Below are 20,156 nucleotides of genomic sequence, written 5' to 3'. Positions count from 1 at the left end.
TTATGTAAAGAGAGTGGGGGAGGAAATAACTTAAAGGACACCTGTCATCAGGTCTGTGTCACTTGTCCTGTCACTACTACCTGATGGAGCAGCTCACAAGGATCCATCACAGCCTTTGTCTAGTTATTTCATACATTATTCATTGTAAAATCATCTATTCTTTATTATATAAATGAGGCGGGTCACATGGTCAGAGGCAGTGATGTCACCCCTGTTACCCCTCCCCTCTCTTCCCCCTGCTCATGTCTGAGTGTAATGTATAGTAAAGCATGGCTAGTGTGTGTGCTGCATCTGCTGACATGCTGCATCCTCCTAATATACAGGTGAGAGACACAGACATCAGCTACACATGAATCTGACATGTTCTGCTGCAACATGGCTGCAGCCTGGAGCTGCTGTATCTCTCCTATACACACACACAGGCTGCAGGGGGCGTGGCCACCAGCACCAGGAAGCACATCATTATACAGCCTCACACCATTATACAGGCTGTCAGTCATGCACTGGGGGTGTGGCTGTGCCTCCCACTCATGAATAGAGTGGACAGCTTGAATATGCTAATGCTTCATTGGACATTTCACAGGTCACTTGCATGCAGCTTTAGGACCTCATTGCTTAGGTATACAGGCATGTAGAGGGACAATGAAGGGATAGAGGCAATGCTTTCTAATGGCAGTTTATGAAAATATATTTAGTTTAGGGGGGTTATTTTGCATGACGGGTTCTCTTTAACAAATGAACGTAACACGAATACAAACACATAAAAGATTAATTAATATACATACATTAAATCATTCCTCAAGTTTAAGCCATAGGGAGTTCTGGTTTTCATAGTGAGAATCCAAAAAATGTGACTTGTATATCTATACAACACACTACATATTTTACTATGTACAACAAATCTGGAATAGGTTTTACAAACAGTAACGGTTGAAAAGAGGAGGAGTGTTGTGGAAATGCATCCTTAACCCCTTGAGGACGGAGGGTTTTTTCGCTCATTTCTCGCTATCCACCTTCAAAAATCCATAACTTTTTCATTTTTACGTGTACAGACCTGTGTGAGGGCTTATTTTGTGCGTAACAAATTTTACTTTCCGAAATGAGCCGAAGTTTGCATTGCTACCATTTTGAGGTCTGTGTGACATTTTGATCATTTTTATTCCATTTTTTATGTGATGTAAAAAGGTGTAAAAGTCGCATTTTGGAAATTTGGCCGCCATTTCCTTCTCGGAGGTCACCGCTGGCTGTAACCATTTTTATATTTTGATAGATCAGGCATTTTGGGACGTGGCGATACCTATTGTGTCTGTGATTTTTACTGTTTATTATGTTTTATATCAGTTCTAGCGAAAGGGGGTGATTTGAATATAATTGATATAAATATTTTATTATTTTTTTTAATTTTTTTTCCCTATTTCTTAGACCATCTAGGGTACATTAACCCTAGATGGTCAGATCGTTCCTACCATCTACTGCAATATTTCTGTATTGCAATATATGGCATTTTTGCAGCTCATTCATTACAATGAGCCACTGGCTCATTGTAACGAATCTGCAGAAGCAGAAAACCCGAGGCTACCATGGCAGCCGACTTTGCCGGCGGCAATGAAAGGGTTAATAGCCGGTTATTAGCGGTGGGGGTTTGCTGCAATATGCAACAACCCCCACCCTCGTATGAAGAGGACTCAGCCCGTGAGCCCTCTTCATACATTCCCTGCACCTCTGCAGCGTAGAGCTACGGTGCAGAGCGTTAAGGGGTTAAAGGAAACCTACCACATGATATGGTAGGTGTAAGATGGAAATACCGAGGACCAGCTCAGGGTGAGCTGGTGCTGGAGCTTATTTTTGTTAGTGTCCTAAACCGCTGCATCGCGGTTTAAAAAACTTTTAAATTTTTATGGCCGAAGCTACTTAGGTGCACCAAGCGCGCGACCGTGTGCACGGCTCTCCTTCACTTCCTATGTAGGCGCATGGCATGGTGCGCTGAAGCAGCTTCAGCCATAAAGATTAAAAAGTGTTTTAAACCGCAATGCAGCGGTTTAGGACACTAACAAAAATAAGCTCCGGCACCAGCTCACCCTGTGCTCAGTATTTCCATCTTACACCTACCATATCATGTGGTAAGTTTCCTTTAAGTAACAATGTCACCAAGTTCAAAATGCAAAATAACATCATCTGATCACTGCTATCTCTAACTGGGCGGGGATGAGAGTTGTATGTGCTGTATATAAATCAAAGGTTACTGCCCACTTTGATAGCAAAAGCTTATTCACATATACACTTAGCTGTCCATGATGGTATAGTGCATCAGGGAAGGCTGCCCATGAGATTACCCTTTCGGAGAAGATGGTATTAAAGCAAGGTGTTATCTGTATAGGATTATATTGCCTGCAATATAATTTTCTGTGGTCATGTTTACCACATTAGATGCTGCAGCCTGAACTGTAGTTTGTCTTGTAGATCATATGTTTAAAACATAATCAACCCCTTAACCCCTAGGCGCACCACGACGTTATACTACGTCCCCGGGGCTAGATGCTTAGCGCACCGGGACGTAGTATAACGTCTAGCTTCTGGGACCGGCTCACGAACGGAGCCGGTACCAGAAGCAGCGGCTGTCAGCTGTCTATCACAGCTGACACCGCGCTGTAACACCCGCGATCGGAGCCGGCTCCGATCGCGGGTGTTAACCCCTTACACGCCGCGGTCAAGCATGACCGCGGCGTGTAAGGGTGTTCCTGCTGTGGATCGGATCCCCCGTGCCGCTTACCGGGGGATCCGATCCTCTTCCGGGCAGCTCCGAGGACTGGCATGTGCCCCGGAGCTGCCCGGTCTCCATGGCAGCCAGACCCCTTCCGGGTCTGACTGCAAACTGTCTGAGCATGCGCAAGCTTGCTCAGACAGTTTACACTGCTCTACAATAAAATAGTATTGTAGAGCAGTGTATTGAACTTAAACCAGTGATCAGAGCATCACTGGTTTAAGTTCAAGTATGTATAAGTAAAAAAAAATGCAAAAACACTTAACACTACACATTATAATAAATAAAAAATAAATACATAAAATATAAGCCCCTAAAATGTCACTTTCCCATAAAAAACTTAATAAAGTATAAAAAACATAAAAACACAAAAAAAACCTGCATATTTGGTATTGCCGCGTCCGTAACAATCTGCATAATAAAACAGAATTGTTACTGGACCCGCACGGTAAACGCCGGAGGAAAAAAACGCAAAAAACGTTCCGAAAAAAGATAATTTTTAATTAATACCCTATAAAAAATGCTCTAAAAAGTGATTTTAAAAATTTTATGCACTCTAAAATAAGCCCACTAAAAAGAACAACTGTTCTCGCAAAAAATAAGCCCCTAACCAGATTTGTCAGCCAAAAAATAAAAAAGTTATGCATATGAAAAGATGGTGATGCTAAAATGAATAAGATTTTCTCCAAATTAGTTTTTATTCAGTACAATTGAATAAAATACACAAAACCCCCACATATTTGGTATACCTGCGTCCGTAACAATCTGTATAATAAAACAGAATTGTTATTAGATCCGCAAAGTGAACCCCGTAAAAAACAACCTAAAAAAACTCTCTCTGAAAAAGATGATTTTTTATTAATGCCCTTTAAAAATGCTGTAAAAAAAGTGATTTTAAAAAGTTACGCAATCTAAAATAAGACCACTAAAAAGAGCTATCATTCTTGCAAAAAATAAGCCCTTAAACAGATTTGTGAGGTGAAAAATAAAAAAGTTATACATATGAAAGACGGTGATGCTAAAATTAACAACAATTTTGCCAAATTACTTTTTATTCAGTAAAAATGGTAAAAAATAAAAAATATATATAAATGAAGTATTTTCATAATCGTTGCGACCCATAGAATAAAAATAATATACTATTTTTATGGTATGGTTAACGGCCAAATAAAAAACACATAAAAATTTTCCTAAAAATTGATGATTTTCATTTCCTCCACCAACAAAGAGTTAATTAAATCTCACCAATTAGCTGTAGATGCCCGAAAATTACATACCAGAAAAGTGCATCTCATGTGGCAAAAGAAATAAGCCCCTTTAGGTCCACATTAAAAAAAAGAAAAAAATTATAGCCTGTACAATGTGACATAGCAAATCTGATTTGGATGGCGCCTCCTTCCCTTCTATGCCCGGCCGTGCGCCCATACAGAAGTTACCACCACATATAGAGTATCCGTGTACTCGGGAGAAATTGGGTATCAAACTTTGTGGAGCCTTTTTTAATTTAATCCATTTTAAATGTTTAATTTTCCACCCAAAATGAGTGTATTGTGAAAAAATATTACAATTTGCAGACTGCACCTCCATTTTGTTTTAACCCCTATAAAACACGTAAAGGGTTAACAACCTTCTTAAAAGTAGTTTTTCATACGTTGAGGGGTGTAGTTTTCACAATGGGGTAATTTATGAGTCTCGCTATTATTTAGGCCTCTCAGTGTCAATTAGAAGTTGATCAGGTCCATCTAAGTACGGGTTTTGGCGATTTTACAAAAAATGTGAAAAATGTAACTAAATTCTGAGCCTCATAACATTCTAGTAAAATATGTGGAATCTTAAAAAACCATGCCAACATAAAGAAGACATTTGGGAAATGTAAGTTATGAATTTATTTGGGTGCTATGACTGTCTGCATCAAAAGTAGAGAATTTAGAACGTTGAAAATAAAGAATTTTTCAAAATTTTGGCCAAATTTTGTTTTTTTTCATAACTAAACGCAAAAGATTTCATCCAAATTTTTAAACTAATTTGAAGTACAATGTGTCACGAGAAAACAATCTCAAAATCCCCTGGATATCTCATAGCGTTCCAAAGCTATAACCACTTATAGTGACACAGGTCAGATTTGAAAAATGGGACCGCGTCCTTAAGGCCAAAATAGGCTGTGTCCCCTAGGGGTTAAAGATATGTCCTTTTTTGTTTTTGTGTTTCAATTTGTCACTGCCCACCCTTGAAAATCTAAAACTTTTTAAATTTCAGTATACAGAGCTGTTTGAGGGCTTGTTTTCTGTGTAACAAATTCGACCTCATATCGACGGTATTCAATGCTGTGTACTGGGAAACGGGAAAAAATTCCAAGTGTGGTGAATCTTTGGGGTTAGGGTTTGGGATTCTTAGTTTTTGCCTTCTTCTAAAACTAATAACTTTTTCATAGTTCGGTGTACAGATCTGTACAAAGCTAACGCTTTGCTTGCTACCATTTTGGGGATGACCTCCTGATTATTTTTTATTATTTATATGTGTTGGAAAATGGCAAAAAAGTGGTGTTTCGGAATTTGGACTCTATTTTCCATTATGCGGTTCAATACTAGAACTGATTTTTTTTTTTTAGACCACCTAGGGTACTTTAACCCTAGGGAATCTGATTCCTCCTACCATATACTGTAATACTGCTGTATTGTTGTACATGGAGAATGTGCTAAAAAATCTGTAAAGGTGCTCCACCGGTACACTGTTACAGGTCTTCAGCAATGACCGGTCCTTTAAACTTATAAAGACTCTAGGCTCTCAAGAAGCCTGATCATCGCTCCACAATAATGCCATGTTTCAATGTTTATATAGATAAAGCATTTTTACTGGAAGTTACCAATTTCTTTTATGGAGAGGGTTCAGCCTGTCAGCCCTCTCCATACTCTCCATACTTTATAGAGTCTTGATCTACACTGTACTAGTATAAAAGTATTAAAGTCATTAAGGGGTTAAAAATAAATAAATATAATTCCTTACACAGACACATTGGGGGACATTTATTAATGTTCCCCCACATTGTTAATCTCGCCTCAGGCCTCTTAGTATTTCTGACACCCAACCTGACTGATCAATTTCACTTGGTGTGGAAATGGTGTAAGGAGCAAAAAAGTCACAATTTCTGGCCATACACTAGTATAAGCCTTGGTAAAACTCCCTCATTGGTATAAAAAGAAAAAAAATTATGTTTTGAATGGCCATACCAAAAAGCCCTGAAAAATCCCTGTAATTAACCAAAGCATGTCATCAAATATGAAGAAAAAAGAAAACTAAACTAATCATGGGCACAGAAGCAATCAAATGAGGTACGGTATGTATTTTAAAGGGAGTCTACAAGCTACCAAATCACCAGACTAATAAACTTGACATTGTGATGGAGAAATTCTTATTTTGTACTGATTTGTCATTTTGGAGAAATTCTGTTTTCATCTTTATGTAAATGATCTTATTGGTGCATTAAGGGGCAGTGCAAGGTCAGCTAGTGAACCTGATATCTTCTATTCTTTATTTCTGAAAGGGACATTCATCATTGTGCAAAAGGTTAACTCTGGCTGGCAATGCCCCACATAGAATGAAGAAGTCAGATTCATGAAAATATACGGCCTTGCCCCCAGTGCGCCAGGAAGCTAATTTGAATAGAGATAAAAATGGATTTAAAATCTTTAGAAAAAGGGAAAAATATATCTGCAAATCTGATAAAGTATCCTACTCAATGCCAGATTTACATATGGGATCTTTTGGCGCCTGTTAACATTTTGTACTTGGTGACAGGTTTGCTCTTATTTACAATGCAGTTTATTATATATATATATATATATATATATATATATATATATATATATATATATATATATATATATATACACACATACTGTATATAAAGGGATGCATTTTTTCCTAACCTGGAATACATACTTGATTTTGTAAATATCGTGCCTCCAGTTGGTATAAAAATGCAGCCTGTAAATAAATAACATAGAAATATGGTATGGATATAATGTACTTATATTAACATGTAAACAAAAATATTCTGTTATAAATTTTACATTTGGCAAGCAATTTCTCCATAGAGAAAAAAACTTTCATCTCTGGCTACATATAGATTTGTATATATTTTAGACACTACTATGTTTTTCTATGTTCACATGTTATGTTCATATTGACACTTACAAAGTTTGCTGAAAAGTTAAGTATTATATATATATCGAAATGTGGCTATTGTTCTATACTATACTATAGTAAAGAACAAAACTAATGTAATAATTCATTAAAAATGACATGAAGAAACATGTAAAAGATTCCTTATTTGGCTAGACAGAAATGGGTACAGAAAAATGTGCCCTAAAATCTTTATCCTAAGCATTTCAATGGAAATCTGTTGATAATTCAGTTTGTGGAAAAATATGCTTGCTGGGGAGAAAAATGCAACATGACCCATCTCCAGGTGGAATCTACCCTGAACTCCCATGGAAATCATTGGAAACTCAAAATCCATTGGAAATTTGCCTCAAAATCCCCATCACAAACAATGCAGAAAAATCCTGTAGCTGATTTTGTTCCTCTTTGCATGAACCTAACCTTAGGTGGGTGTTAACAAAGGAAAACACTTACTGGAAGAGCAGGGATAAAAACCAGAACATATTCTTCTGCCAAACTGCAACAAAAGTAGACATAAAAACATCTCAGGTTATGCTGCTTCTATTTTACTCTCATATGCTGTTAATATATAATTGCTTACGGCTTGTTACTCTTTTGTGTTGAATCATTTTATTCGTTTTGAACACAAATACAGCAAATACAGTATAACATAACAAACATGTGGTAACATAAAAAAGAACCAAGACATAAACATAAACCTTCAATAAGGCTAGAAGGATTAAATATCATATCTCGAACAGAATGGCCTGATGCAATCAAATCGGCGGTATATGGTACCCATAGTGCCTCAAGTATCGGCCCGCGTGAGATGACATAGATATACAAGGCTTAAAAGTCACCAGGGAGGTATCTGTATATTAGGATCTTGGTAAACAGGTTCATCCTGACAGGCAGCACTGAGTGGTTGACAGTAGGATATGTAATCTATTTATTTTAAGGACTTGAGAAACCTACCATTCCACAACTGCCGTCACTCTATCAGGGGCATATGGGAATGCTGTTGGGCTCTATGCACCTATGGTCACCAGTAAAACTCATCAGGGATGTCATACATACAGAACACTTATCCGCCAAAGAACATGACACCAATAGAGGGAAGCGGAGATGGGGGGGGGGGGCAAAGGGGAAAAGGGTAATGTTCCCCAGGAGTCTTCTGGGCTATTATATTCATATCTTTCAGCAGGTTTGTCTGGAAGAGGCCTCAGCCTGTTCCAAGGATATCTTTAAATTTCTGGGACTCACGGAAGGTTATCCACAGTTGCCACAGTTTTATAAATTTCTCCAAAGAGTCTGCCATGGCCTCCAGTTCCATGGCCTCCGATGCCATGGCCTCCTCCATTCGGAAAATATGCAGCATCTCCTGCGCCCACTTGAAGATAGTGGGTGAAGTAACCAAGCACCACCTGCGGGGTATGACTGAGCGGGCTGCGGTGAGAAAAAATCTTAAAAGATTGTTTTTCTGTTTTTTAATGGAACCAGGGAGTGCTGACAGTAATGCTACTGCTGGTGTCTTGGGGGCTATAGGTCCCAAGAATTCTGACGTCACTTCAAGCACCTGGTCCCAGAAAGCGGAGATTCCATGACACTTCCACCATATATGTAACATGTCACCTTTCTCTGAGTCACATCTCCAACATGTGTCCTGGATCAAGGTGTAGAACAAGTGCAGGAGTCTTGGTACCATCTGCTGAGAATTTTATAATTCTGTTCCTGAGAAGAACAGGCCACTGAGAGTTTGTGCGTGAACAAGAAAGCTTTATCCCATTCCTCAGGTGATAAATGTGTACTTAAATCTCTATCCCACCCAGTTTGATAGGGCAAGTATGAGGTGTCAGATTCCTTTGTTAGGAGACTGTATATTTGGGAGATGCAGTTCTCCGGAGGAGATGTGGAGCAGAATAGGGTCTCAAAAGGCCGAAGCGAGGAGTTAAATGCTGCTGCCGGCCCTGGTCGTTTAAGGAAGAAGCCTAGTTGTGTCATTTCTAACCACGAGAGGTTGGAGGCTGTTGATACCCTCAGTAATGCATCCATAGTGGGGATTTCTGCCTCACAGAGCATGTCGTGCATACAGAGTCCTGGTGAAGGCTGGCAAAAAGTCTGGATTGTGGAACAAAGGTGTAAGTGGGCTGAATCGTCTGGAAAATATCTTGCGCTGAATGAGGGTCCCTGAGTGACCCTACAAGATGACAGGGAAGGCTTACTTCGTCTGGCAGCTGCTGGATGGTGGAGCGGACAGGTAACCGGAATACAGGTATAGAGCAGTGTTCACACTGGTTCACAGAATACTAACACAGGTCAGAGACAGGGAAAGCGGGATAACACTAGGAGGTAAACGATACTGAGGGACAAACAACAGATACCAGCAGACAAGCGGAGAAAAAAAAACGGGTCAAAACCAAGATGGCTGCAAAGTTACAGAATCAGATACAAAACACAGAATACCAAACAAGATAGCAAGCGCACTAGATACAAAGGTAAGTCTTGAAATAACCAGCATGGTCTGATGGGAGTAGGCAGGTATATAAGGCAGTTCCCAGACACTCCTCCAGCAGCACACTGGGGAAACTGTCCATCAGGCTAGTAACCCTTGCTGGGCAGAGCTGAAATGCAAGGAGCAGGGTGTGGCTCAGTTAATACAAACACGAAGCCACAGTTCACACACAAATAAACGCCATCTATTCTTCCATCTGCGGATAGAGCGATGTTTAGGCACGGACGTTACAGGTGGCATCTGGAGTGGACATTTCATTAAAGGGGGGGCATCAGGAGTTGACATTTCATTAAAGGGGGACCCTGCCAGTGGACATTTCAATAAAGGGGGCTCTGCTGAAGGACATTTCATTAATGAGTAGCGTCTGCATTTCCTACCCTAGGGGTTATCCTCCAGTCAATAACGTTTCCCTTTTTTTTTTCTGGGGGGGGGGGGTAAATTGGGAGCCTCTGGTTATACGTGAGTATTTAGAGTATGAAGGGGAGTTCAGCTGCTGGATGCACAGAGGCCGGGCTGCCAGTGGTAGCATCTACATCTCCGACACTGTCTGGAAGATCTGGTCTGGACGACAGTCGGGGTGGAGGGTTTCATGCAGTCCAGGAATGTTTGGATTTTCTAAATAGATGGGTTATAAGAGCACCATTGTAGTTCATCATTAAATCACTTTTATAAGCAGTACATGATTATGGATAAAGAGTAGTACTTAAGTCTTAACATCCGGATGCATGGTGGTTTGGATGCTGGTGGGGGGCCCTAGTCATGTGAACAGCCCAAGGCACATTGGACACTTAATCCACCACTGGGAAGGGGAACTGTATATACACTAGAGGAAGGTTGTATATATACTGGGGGGCTGTATATACACTAGTGGGGAGTATATATAGACTGTGGCGGGTTGTATATACACTAGGAAGGACTGTATATAGACTCTGGGGGCTGTATATGGACTAGGAGGGACTCTATATAAATAGACTGTGGGGGCTGTATATAGACTGTGGGGACATATATATATATATATATATATACATATATATATACTATTAAGGTTTCATTCACATGATGCGTTTCTATTGCGTTTTGAAATACATTGATAGAAATGCATCATCAAACGCTTAATAATAATAAGACTTTATGATCCCCTAAGGGAATTCATAGTGTCAAGACAGCTCAAATAAACAATACATCACATGAAAACATGTATTAAAAAACATAGAAACAATTACAAGTCACACAAACCTAACAGAATAAGACACACTCCTGATTTTGTAACGTTGGAATAAAAGAACCTCTAAACCTTCCCATTTTACATCTTAATTGAATCCACCTTCGACTAAAAGAACTTTACAGACTTTCTACAATATTATGCAATGGTTGATCAACAGTACTTATTATTTTCCTAAATCGAATGATTACCCTCCTAACCAACACACTGTCCCAATTTAGTAATTCTTAATTAATAATTGGCCTACAATGGTTACTGCCTTCCTGATAAATTTATCTAACCTCGCTTTGTCCAGATGCGTAATACCTGTGCCCCAGGCAACTATAGCAACATAAAACAGATTTTAGTGTTCTTAAAAAATATAATCTACTTGCACCTTTTTTAGCTGAGCATTTATATGGTAATGCCAGTTAAATTTTTTATCTACATGGATCCCCAAGTATATTCCAAGTACCCATATCCAGAAACCACCTCAATTGTTTTTCCATTTATTTACACTGGCTCAGGGAATTTACAACTTGACCACCTAAAATCCACTACCAACTCTTTGGTTTTTTCCATATTTAATAATAAGCTATTTGCCTCTCACAATGCTACATAGCGACATATAGTCCCTCTATATTCCGACTCATCGTCATGACGGACACAGCCTACAATGACTTTGTCATGTGAGAACTTCTGGTTGAAACACGACGCACTATTATGGCGAATGTCAGGTGAGTATACAGTAAAAATAAACGGTGCCAACACTGTTTCTTGAGGGAAACCTATACTGCACATAAGCTCATCCGACACAAAGTCCCCCACCCTTACTTTCCTAGAAGGTAACATACAAGTTATATTAGTAAAAACATACATTTTACATCCTTACTATTATTTATGTTAAAAAGAAAACACATGTTGTTACTAATATAAATAACTAATCCTGAATCTGGCAAGACCCTGGCAAGACCCTGCTTCTCTTTCCAATTAACAACGCTGTTGAGGTGGAACTGACCTCAGTGGGACTGTGATGTGTGCATCACTCCCCCTATGTACCAGGCATACACCAGATTCCAGCATCAAAGGGGACATGTATGGTTGTGCAAGAAAGCAGGATTTCTGAAAGTAGAGAAGTCAGCCACAGTTTTGGAAGCGAGACTAAAAAAAGTGACTTTAGTGACCCACTCCTTGCCTCCATGCGGTTATGATTAGAGATGAGTGAGCCAGAAGTTTGACTTCGGATTCGACTATGCAACCCAGACATATTGTGAGACTGGAGGCAAAACAGCCAATCCGGCAAAACTACACACCTAGCAACAAGCCATGGCTATTATTGGCCAGGGTTGTCCTGGCTGTTCGGCCCCCATTCTGGCAATCTGTCTGGAGCAATGCTGGACAACAACAAGAAGATAGATGGAAAGTAAATCATATACTGCATAAAGTACTGGTGTGGGCTTACTGGGATCACCTCTACTGACAGGTTCCCCTTAAATGCATTTTATACAACCTTTTACAGTAAAAATCATAATTTTATATTTTACCGGGCCACTTTTGGGTCTTGTCTAAAGAGTCGTAGAATATTTTCAGTATTTATAAAGAGTGCCCAACAAGGAAAGCAGGCCAGCATTAGAATGAGGATCCCACGCTGCAGTACAATACCAATTAACTTCAAGTTTGTACCTCCGAATATCTGAAGAAAACATAAAACTGTCATAACCAGTAGACAAAATATATTTATTTTATTAAATGATTTATTTTGTAAAAAGTGAGACTTCTGAAAGGGAAGCTAATCCAGATAATTTCTTTTATTCTACGTCACCATGAATATCTCGTAAAATTTAATCCTGCAAATTTCACTACGACCACTACACCTAATAATTAACTGACACTTTATTCATCTGAAAGGGTTTTCTATGCAGGAGCTGCTTCATTTATCCCGTACAAAGGATTACAATAGCATATAACCCCTCTATACTAAACACTGTCATCACCTCCACTATTGATAATAATTAAAGCTACAGATTATTTATAATCAATTGTCAAAATGCAAAGTAGTCACACATGCCCTTTAAAAAAGTTGTTAATAAAATATGATGCTTAAGCAATCATGCCACCAGGACAACAGCAATGCCATTTTTAGCTATTGAGAGGTTCCAAAATGTTCCAAATGTCGATTTTAAAAATGCCTTTGACAGCATTCTGAATCATTTCAGTACTACAAAAATCCTCATGCATTCTTCCTCTACTCCACAATATCCTCCTCCCTCCACTTCTTGCTCAATGCACATGATCAGAAGTTGGGAGGGAGCAAGGAGCTGGATAAGTGTGGAGGAGAGGAGACAAAGAAGGCACTCAGGTGGATGCAGCTGTCCCCCATCCCCGGCACTAACCACAAACTGCTGGCAGGGACCCAGGTAATGTGAAATAAAGTTTTATAAAGTACTGCTATGGAAACCTGTCCCCAGCTTAAATTACATTCCTGGTGACTGGTTTGCTTTAGAATGATGCATAGGCATGATGTACTTCCATAACACTTCAGAGTCTCTCAGAAACATGTTCTGTATCTCTGTATCACTCTAAAATGCCCAATCTATCAACATTTTAAAACAATAATCTCATAAGGTGAATGTTGTAACAGAAATTGTAATGTCCAATTTGACAACTTTACATGATTGTGCAACCCATAAAAATATAAAGGGATCAAAAGAGTTAAACAGTCCCCAAAATGGCTGTCCTGCAAAAAAATTTTACATAGCTATGTATACTGAATTCTGAAATTCTGAATTATGTATTACCATGACAACATTCTTTCAAAAAATAAAGGGCAGGTGTCATTTAGACTGTACACTAAAAATAGAAAAATAATATAGTACAATTGCATTTTTGTCAATTTACATCGCCTTGGGATTTTTTATAGCTTTCCAGTATAATATGAAGAATATTAAATGCTGTCACTAGTAAATGCAGTTTTTCCTGAACATAACCTTCATTTGGCTTTGTAAATGGAAACATAAAAAGATATGGCTTTTAGAATGCAGGATGTGGAAAATTAAGATGCAAAAAATGGAAACAGACCTAGTTCTGGAGGGGTTAAAATAGCAATTTTACTGGCATCAATGATTAAAAGAATACATTCATTAGAAGCCAGAGTATAGTGTTTAATCAGCTTACATCTATATGAGTAAAGGTTATGACAGCGGATGCTGGAGTTACCAGATACCATTCAGCAGACTTTAAGTGAATATTTGAAAAAAAACCTACATCTTCTCCTGACCCACCCTTTCATGTTTCTAGCCAACTTAAGTACCATTTATGAAACATACCTGAGATATGAGTGTATCACATGCTGAAGATAAGCCAAGTCCTACTGAAAGACCAGTAACTGAAATAACCTAAAATCAAAGAGTGACGGCAATTATATAATTTTTGGGGATGAGTCAAAGTGCCAATAATAATATGTTTGAAAATACTGCAGCCAGTTGTATGAATTATACCTATATACAGACTTCATTAATAATTTTGTCATCTCAAAACATGTGGCAATGCAGTAAAATAAAAAATAATCTTTAAGGGGTTGCACACTTTTAACATAAAATGGCTATTGTTTATGTAATGAAAAGTTATACAATTTTTCAATATATTTTCAGTAAAATATTATATTCGGTATTCGTCTGAGAAGGTGCTGATTGTGTCTTTGAGCATTTCTGGATAACTGCAGTGTGAATACAGTGTGAATACAAGATGGCTATACTGTTTGGATTTGTTCATCCTGTGTTAACGATGTGATTTTAATCTTTCCACACTATTCACCTGATTCCTTTGTTTTCCAGATGACTATTGAGGCCAAGGCTCTGAGCTCACATCTTCTGAGTTGACCATTTCTAGGGTGCTGACTATAGAGTTTCTTCTGAGTTAGCTCATACCTTGCTTGTGACTTTGATCATTGTGTTCCTGGTATCCTGCCTTGTGGCTCTTCAGGTTATTCTATTTGCTCACTTTGTTGTGACCTGCCTCTGGTGATCACTATTCTGTTTGTACTCTTTTGTATTGTGCTTGCTGATGTCATGTGACGTGACATGTATATGACATTGCATGACCATAGAGAAGTTTTAATCCACAGAATGTAAACAATGAGGCCTCCTGTTGCATGATGGCAAACAGGGATTTAGTACTATTTTATGATATTATTTTCAGCCATTTGCCTTTAATGTAACAATACTAGTCCATTGCAAGATTGCAAATAGGCATTTTGTGGTGTAACATGTGGTGACATACATATTGGTATATTGGTATTTGTATAGATGTTTACATACATTTAATAGTCACATATTTTTTTTTACATATTTGCAGTTTTGCATATTTTTATTATTTTGTGTTTTAACAATAAAATCCATATAAATTGAGACAATAGTGTTTAAACCCTATATATATAGTTTTTGGAATTTTGCATTTTTTATCAACCCCTTCGCATGTTAAAGCCAGATTCACATCACCATTGCGGGCTGCAATGGAAACATGATGAAAGGGAACCTTGCATACATAGGGGCGGACTGGCCATAGGACCCACCGGGAGAAATCCCGGTGGGCCGATTGGTTTTGGGCCGGTCCGGGGCCGGTCTGGGACTGGTGGGGCCGGTGGGGCAGTTGGAAAAAAAAAAAAACACATGAACTCACCTTTCCGATGCCCCGACGCTGCTCCCCTGCTTGATTCAGTCCGGCCGCGGTGACAGCTCCGTACGGGCCGGGGTCGCGCGGAGAATGACGTCAGCTGCTTGCCGACGTCATGGTCTGTGCGACGCCAGCCCGTACGGAGCTGTCACCGCGGCCGGACTGAATCAAGCAGGGACGCAGCGTCGGGGCATCGGAAAGGTGAGTTCATGTGTTTTTATTTTTATGTACTGTGCTGGCGCTGTGTACCGGGGGCAGGAGCTGTGTACCGGGGACAGGAGGGAGCTGTACACTGGGGCAGGGGCTGTACACTGGGGCAGGGGCTGTACACTGGGGCAGGGGCTGTACACTGGGGCAGGGGCTGTGTACTGGGGCAGGGGCTGTGTACCGGGGCAGGGGCTGTGTACCGGGGCAGGGGCTGTGTACCGGGGCAGGGGCTGTGTACCGGGGCAGGGGCTGTATACCGGGGCAGGGGCTGTACACCGGGGCTATGGGCTGTGTACCGGGGCAATGGGCTGTGTACCGGGGCAATGGGCTGTGTAACGGGGCAATGGGCTGTGTACCGGGGCAATGGGCTGTGTAGCGGGGCAATGGGCTGTGTAGCGGGGCAATGGGCTGTGTAGCGGGGCAATGGGCTGTGTAGCGGGGCAATGGGCTGTGTAGCGGGGCAATGGGCTGTGTAGCGGGGCAATGGGCTGTGTACCGGGGCAATGGGCTGTGTAGCGGGGCAATGGGCTGTGTAGCGGGGCAATGGGCTGTGTAGCGGGGCAATGGGCTGTGTAGCGGGGCAATGGGCTGTGTAGCGGGGCAATGGGCTGTGTAGCGGGGCAATGGGCTGTGTACCGGGGCAATGGGCTGTGTACCGGGGCTATGGGCTGGCAGGCTGTACACTGGGGCAGGGGCTGTACACTGGGGCTATGGGCTGTACACTGGGGCTATGGGCTGTACACTGGGGCTATGGGCTGTACACTGGGGCTATGGGCTGGCAGGCTGTATACTGGGGCAGGGGCAGTCTGGCTGTTTACTGGGCGGACTGAATATACTAGGAGGACTGGGGGGGCTGGCTATATAATATATATATTACAGTGGGTTGGATGTATACTGGGGTGGCACGCTGACTGTATACCGGGGGGTTGGCTGGCTATATACTGGGGGAGGGGCGGGGGTGCTGGCTACTAGTAATAGTATCTATATTCCTGTACATAGGGGGCAGTATTATAGTAGTTATATTCTTGTACATAGGGGGCAGTATTATATTAGTTATATTCTTGTACATAGGGGGCAGTATTATAGTAGTTACATTCTTGTACATAGGGGGCAGTATTATAGTAGTTATATTCTTGTACATAGAGGGCAGTATTATAGGAGTTATATTCTTGTACATAGGGGGCAGTATTATAGTAGTTACATTCTTGTACATAGGGGGCAGTATTATAGTAGTTATATTCTTGTACATAGAGGGCAGTATTATAGGAGTTATATTCTTGTACATAGGGGGCAGTATTATAGGAGTTATGTTCTTGTACATAGGGGGCAGTATTACAATATATTTTACTTAGGGGCAGTAGTATTATAGTAGTTACATTCTTGTTTATTGGAGAAGGTATTGTAGTATGTTTTTAGTGTACATATATGGCAGTATTAAGTTGTGTGCTCTTAAAATAGAAGTATTATTCCTGTACAAGGAGGCAGTATGAGTCTCTTTCTCTGCGGTGTACATGTTGATTTAGACCTTCTATTAACAGTTTGTATGGAGTTTAGTAACTCCACCCACATCACAAGGCCACACCTACTTGTTTTGACTCCGCCCACAGAATGGGGCCACTTTTACAGTTTTTTCCAGGGCCACTTTAAATTCCCAGTCCGCCCCTGTACATAGACATCTATGGGAACTGATGGTAAATGGACGAGCTTTTCACCATCAGTAGAAAAGAGTAACAGAATTGTAACTGATACAACTAACAGTAATATGAACTTAGACTTACTATGGTTTTATCATTCAAACTTACTGCATTGGCAAGTGTCACTGCATCAAGCTCTTCTTTACCCAGGTGACCACAATATATAGAGCTGACGATATTGATCATAAAACACAATAATTGTGAGATTATCTGTTGCAAGAGGAAATTAAACAAAATTATCTATAGACGACTATAAGGTCATCACTTTCACACATCAATATGGTGCATCAGTATATCAGTATGTTATCTAAAACCAGAGAAACACCCTGGAAAAGTATCACTAGAGGTTTTGCACTTTTTTCATGTCTTGGACATGCTCCTCATTCCTAACCATTCCTCTAATGACCTGACTCACTAAAAAATAAAATTTGAGGTTAGAGCTACACAATAACTTTAAATTGCTTAAAGAAAAGATCAGAAGTCCAAGTAACTTTTTTGTTTGACAGTAAAGAGTAGCAAGCCACATGTATGCATTGCTTCTAAACCAAGCACACTTATGTGCTGGCATGTGCCTCCTGAAATAGGATCCATTGTTCTTTTTACGTCTTTTTGAATTATGCAAATTACCCTCAGGGGCCCCTTTCTATGGCATAGGAGTCCCTTCTGGATCTGTCGTCTGTTAATTATTCATGCCTCCATTCAGTGTTTCAGCCTGCCCCCTCCCTTCCATCCCCAGAGAGAGCCGGTGACGTCAGGCACCTCTAACAACGGAGCCAAAAGAACTCCTATGTTGGGAAGGGGGAAGTGTGAAAAAATGTATGTGTGCAAGTAAGAATCTGTCCCTAAGCTCTAAGTTGGGAAGGGGACTCGGCTTCTTCATGGGGGCCCTTCATGGGGAGCTGATTAATGTGTGTTAGCTTGTCACCTCCACTCGTCCGCCACTACCCTGACTGATTGAGCAAGGCGGGAAAACTGGAAACCTGCAGCTCACTTTGATAGGGAGCCGCTGGCATTACATGCCACTAGCTCCTTATTTCAGCTGGGTTACTGGTGACACTGTAGTGAGACCACATTAAGGTTACAGGGGGCACCTCACAAGTATATGTGCTTTTCTCCCTATTACTAGATATCCTCTGCTACTCTGCTCTGTTCTATTTTATATATTGTCCCTCTCCATGTGGACACACTGCCCGCCCACCGTGGACACACTGCCACCCCTCCCCTTGTGGACACACTGCCCCCCCTCCCCCTGTGGACACACTGCCCCCATTCCCCCTGTATACACACTGCCCCCCTCACCCCCTGTATACACACTGCGCCCCTACCCCTGTATACACACTGCCCTCCCTCTCCCCTTGTATACACACTGCCCCCCCTCTCCCCCTGTATACACACTTCAGAGCCGTCGCATACTCTGCTTTGGGGGAACCAGGACAGGTTAGTTTTGGATTCTACCTCTATGCTGTGCTTCCGATGAGCGCAGCATAGAGGCAGAAAACTACACGAGCCGGAAGGGGATCAATTGTACCAGTGGGGCTTCCTGGTACCATTGGGACTAAACACCTAATGACTTCATAAGCAAAGCCGATAAATCAGAATAAAAATATACAATAAAACATGGTAAACTTTATTACTGATAATCAATGTTACATAAAATACAGTAAAACTGCAGGCAGTGTAAAGGGACAGACAGACAAAAAAGAGTACACACAGTTCAATCAAGGTAACAATAGACACTAAGTATTCCCAGGTAAGTATGGCTACGGAAAGTAAATGGTGGACACAAATAACGCCACCCACACCTAAATCCGCAGTAAAATAACATAAATCCAAAGTGGAAGGCTTAGGGAAAACAAATATGCAATACAGACCAAGAGCGTGTGTACCACCCCCCATTGGGGCCTAGAGCTCTACAGCTTCTACAACGGAGCATGTGAACGAAGACAGAAGCAAAATATTGTCCTACATCTGATTCTTGTGCTGTGATGTCTTTCTGCTGACCCAGTCATTACACTACCTGTGATCATTATGCCCCTTATGGTAGTTGTAAAATCTCTCATTATATTTGTGGTTTAAGGGACCTAGGTGGATGTGACACACACTTTAGAAAACCTTATGTAATGTATAACTTGCATTATCTGGTACAAAATGACAACTGTAAGTAATATGAATACACAAATTATACAAATATGAATAGTTTTATATGGCCACTTATCACCATCAGTATGTGCAAGACTTATCTCTGAAAATATCAGAAATGACTTACCAAAGGTCCTGCTAATCCACATAGTTGCTTTACTTCAACTCTAAGGTTACCTGAGATAGTCTGGCGTATTCTTTGCAGATGTGCACTAAAGTGATTCTGTAACAAAGGTTGAATTCTCTTAGTTACTCCATTTAGTTGATCCTTCATGATGATATCATGCTCCATCTGCTCACTATAGCCTAACTATGTTAAATAATTCACCCGTAAGATTCACATTTACTTGAAACCTCTAGATGTACTTATTAACATAAATGTGTTAACCATTGTTAAAAAACAGTTTTTCTTTGGACTCCTACCAACCCTAGTAATTTATTTCACTAGTTTTATTTTTTGTAATTTGGTTAAAACTGCAAGAATCTATAGTATCATAGTATCATAGTACCGTATTTTCCGGACTATAAGGCGCACTTAAAAGCATTGGATTTCCGTGGAAATCCAAAGTGCGCCTTATAGTCCGGTGCGCCCTATGTATGGCGCTGGGCACAGGGCAGCGGACCATACTTACATAGGTCCCCGCTACCGGAGACCGGAGACAGCAGATCTCCAGCGGGAACTGCAGACCATGCGGCACGAACAACTTCTGCTGTTCCCGCTGGAGATCTGCTGTCTCCGGTAGCGGGGACCTATGTAAGTATGGTCCGCTGCCCTCCTCCACCTCCCCCTCACCTTCCCCGCTCACCTTC

General features: G+C 40.8%; 1 protein-coding gene across 1 annotated transcript in view; it reads right to left on the bottom strand.

Moving 5' to 3' along the window:
• Positions 1–19,638, bottom strand: part of LOC140116595 (multidrug and toxin extrusion protein 1-like) — a 39,980-nt gene extending 20,342 nt beyond the window's left edge. Inside the window, exons 1-6 of the mRNA XM_072133077.1 lie at positions 19,474–19,638; positions 17,316–17,417; positions 13,962–14,030; positions 12,180–12,328; positions 7,397–7,439; positions 6,701–6,745 (exon numbers count right to left, since the gene is read on the bottom strand). Of these exons, the coding sequence (XP_071989178.1) occupies positions 6,701–6,745; positions 7,397–7,439; positions 12,180–12,328; positions 13,962–14,030; positions 17,316–17,417; positions 19,474–19,638 (573 nt within the window). The remainder of the gene's footprint in view (positions 1–6,700; positions 6,746–7,396; positions 7,440–12,179; positions 12,329–13,961; positions 14,031–17,315; positions 17,418–19,473) is intronic.
• Between the last annotated feature and the right edge of the window lie 518 nt (positions 19,639–20,156).

The sequence above is a fragment of the Engystomops pustulosus genome, chromosome 2 (assembly GCF_040894005.1).
Source record: "Engystomops pustulosus chromosome 2, aEngPut4.maternal, whole genome shotgun sequence".
NCBI classification, from domain to species: Eukaryota; Metazoa; Chordata; class Amphibia; order Anura; family Leptodactylidae; genus Engystomops; species Engystomops pustulosus.
This window is presented reverse-complemented; position numbering and strand designations above follow the sequence as displayed.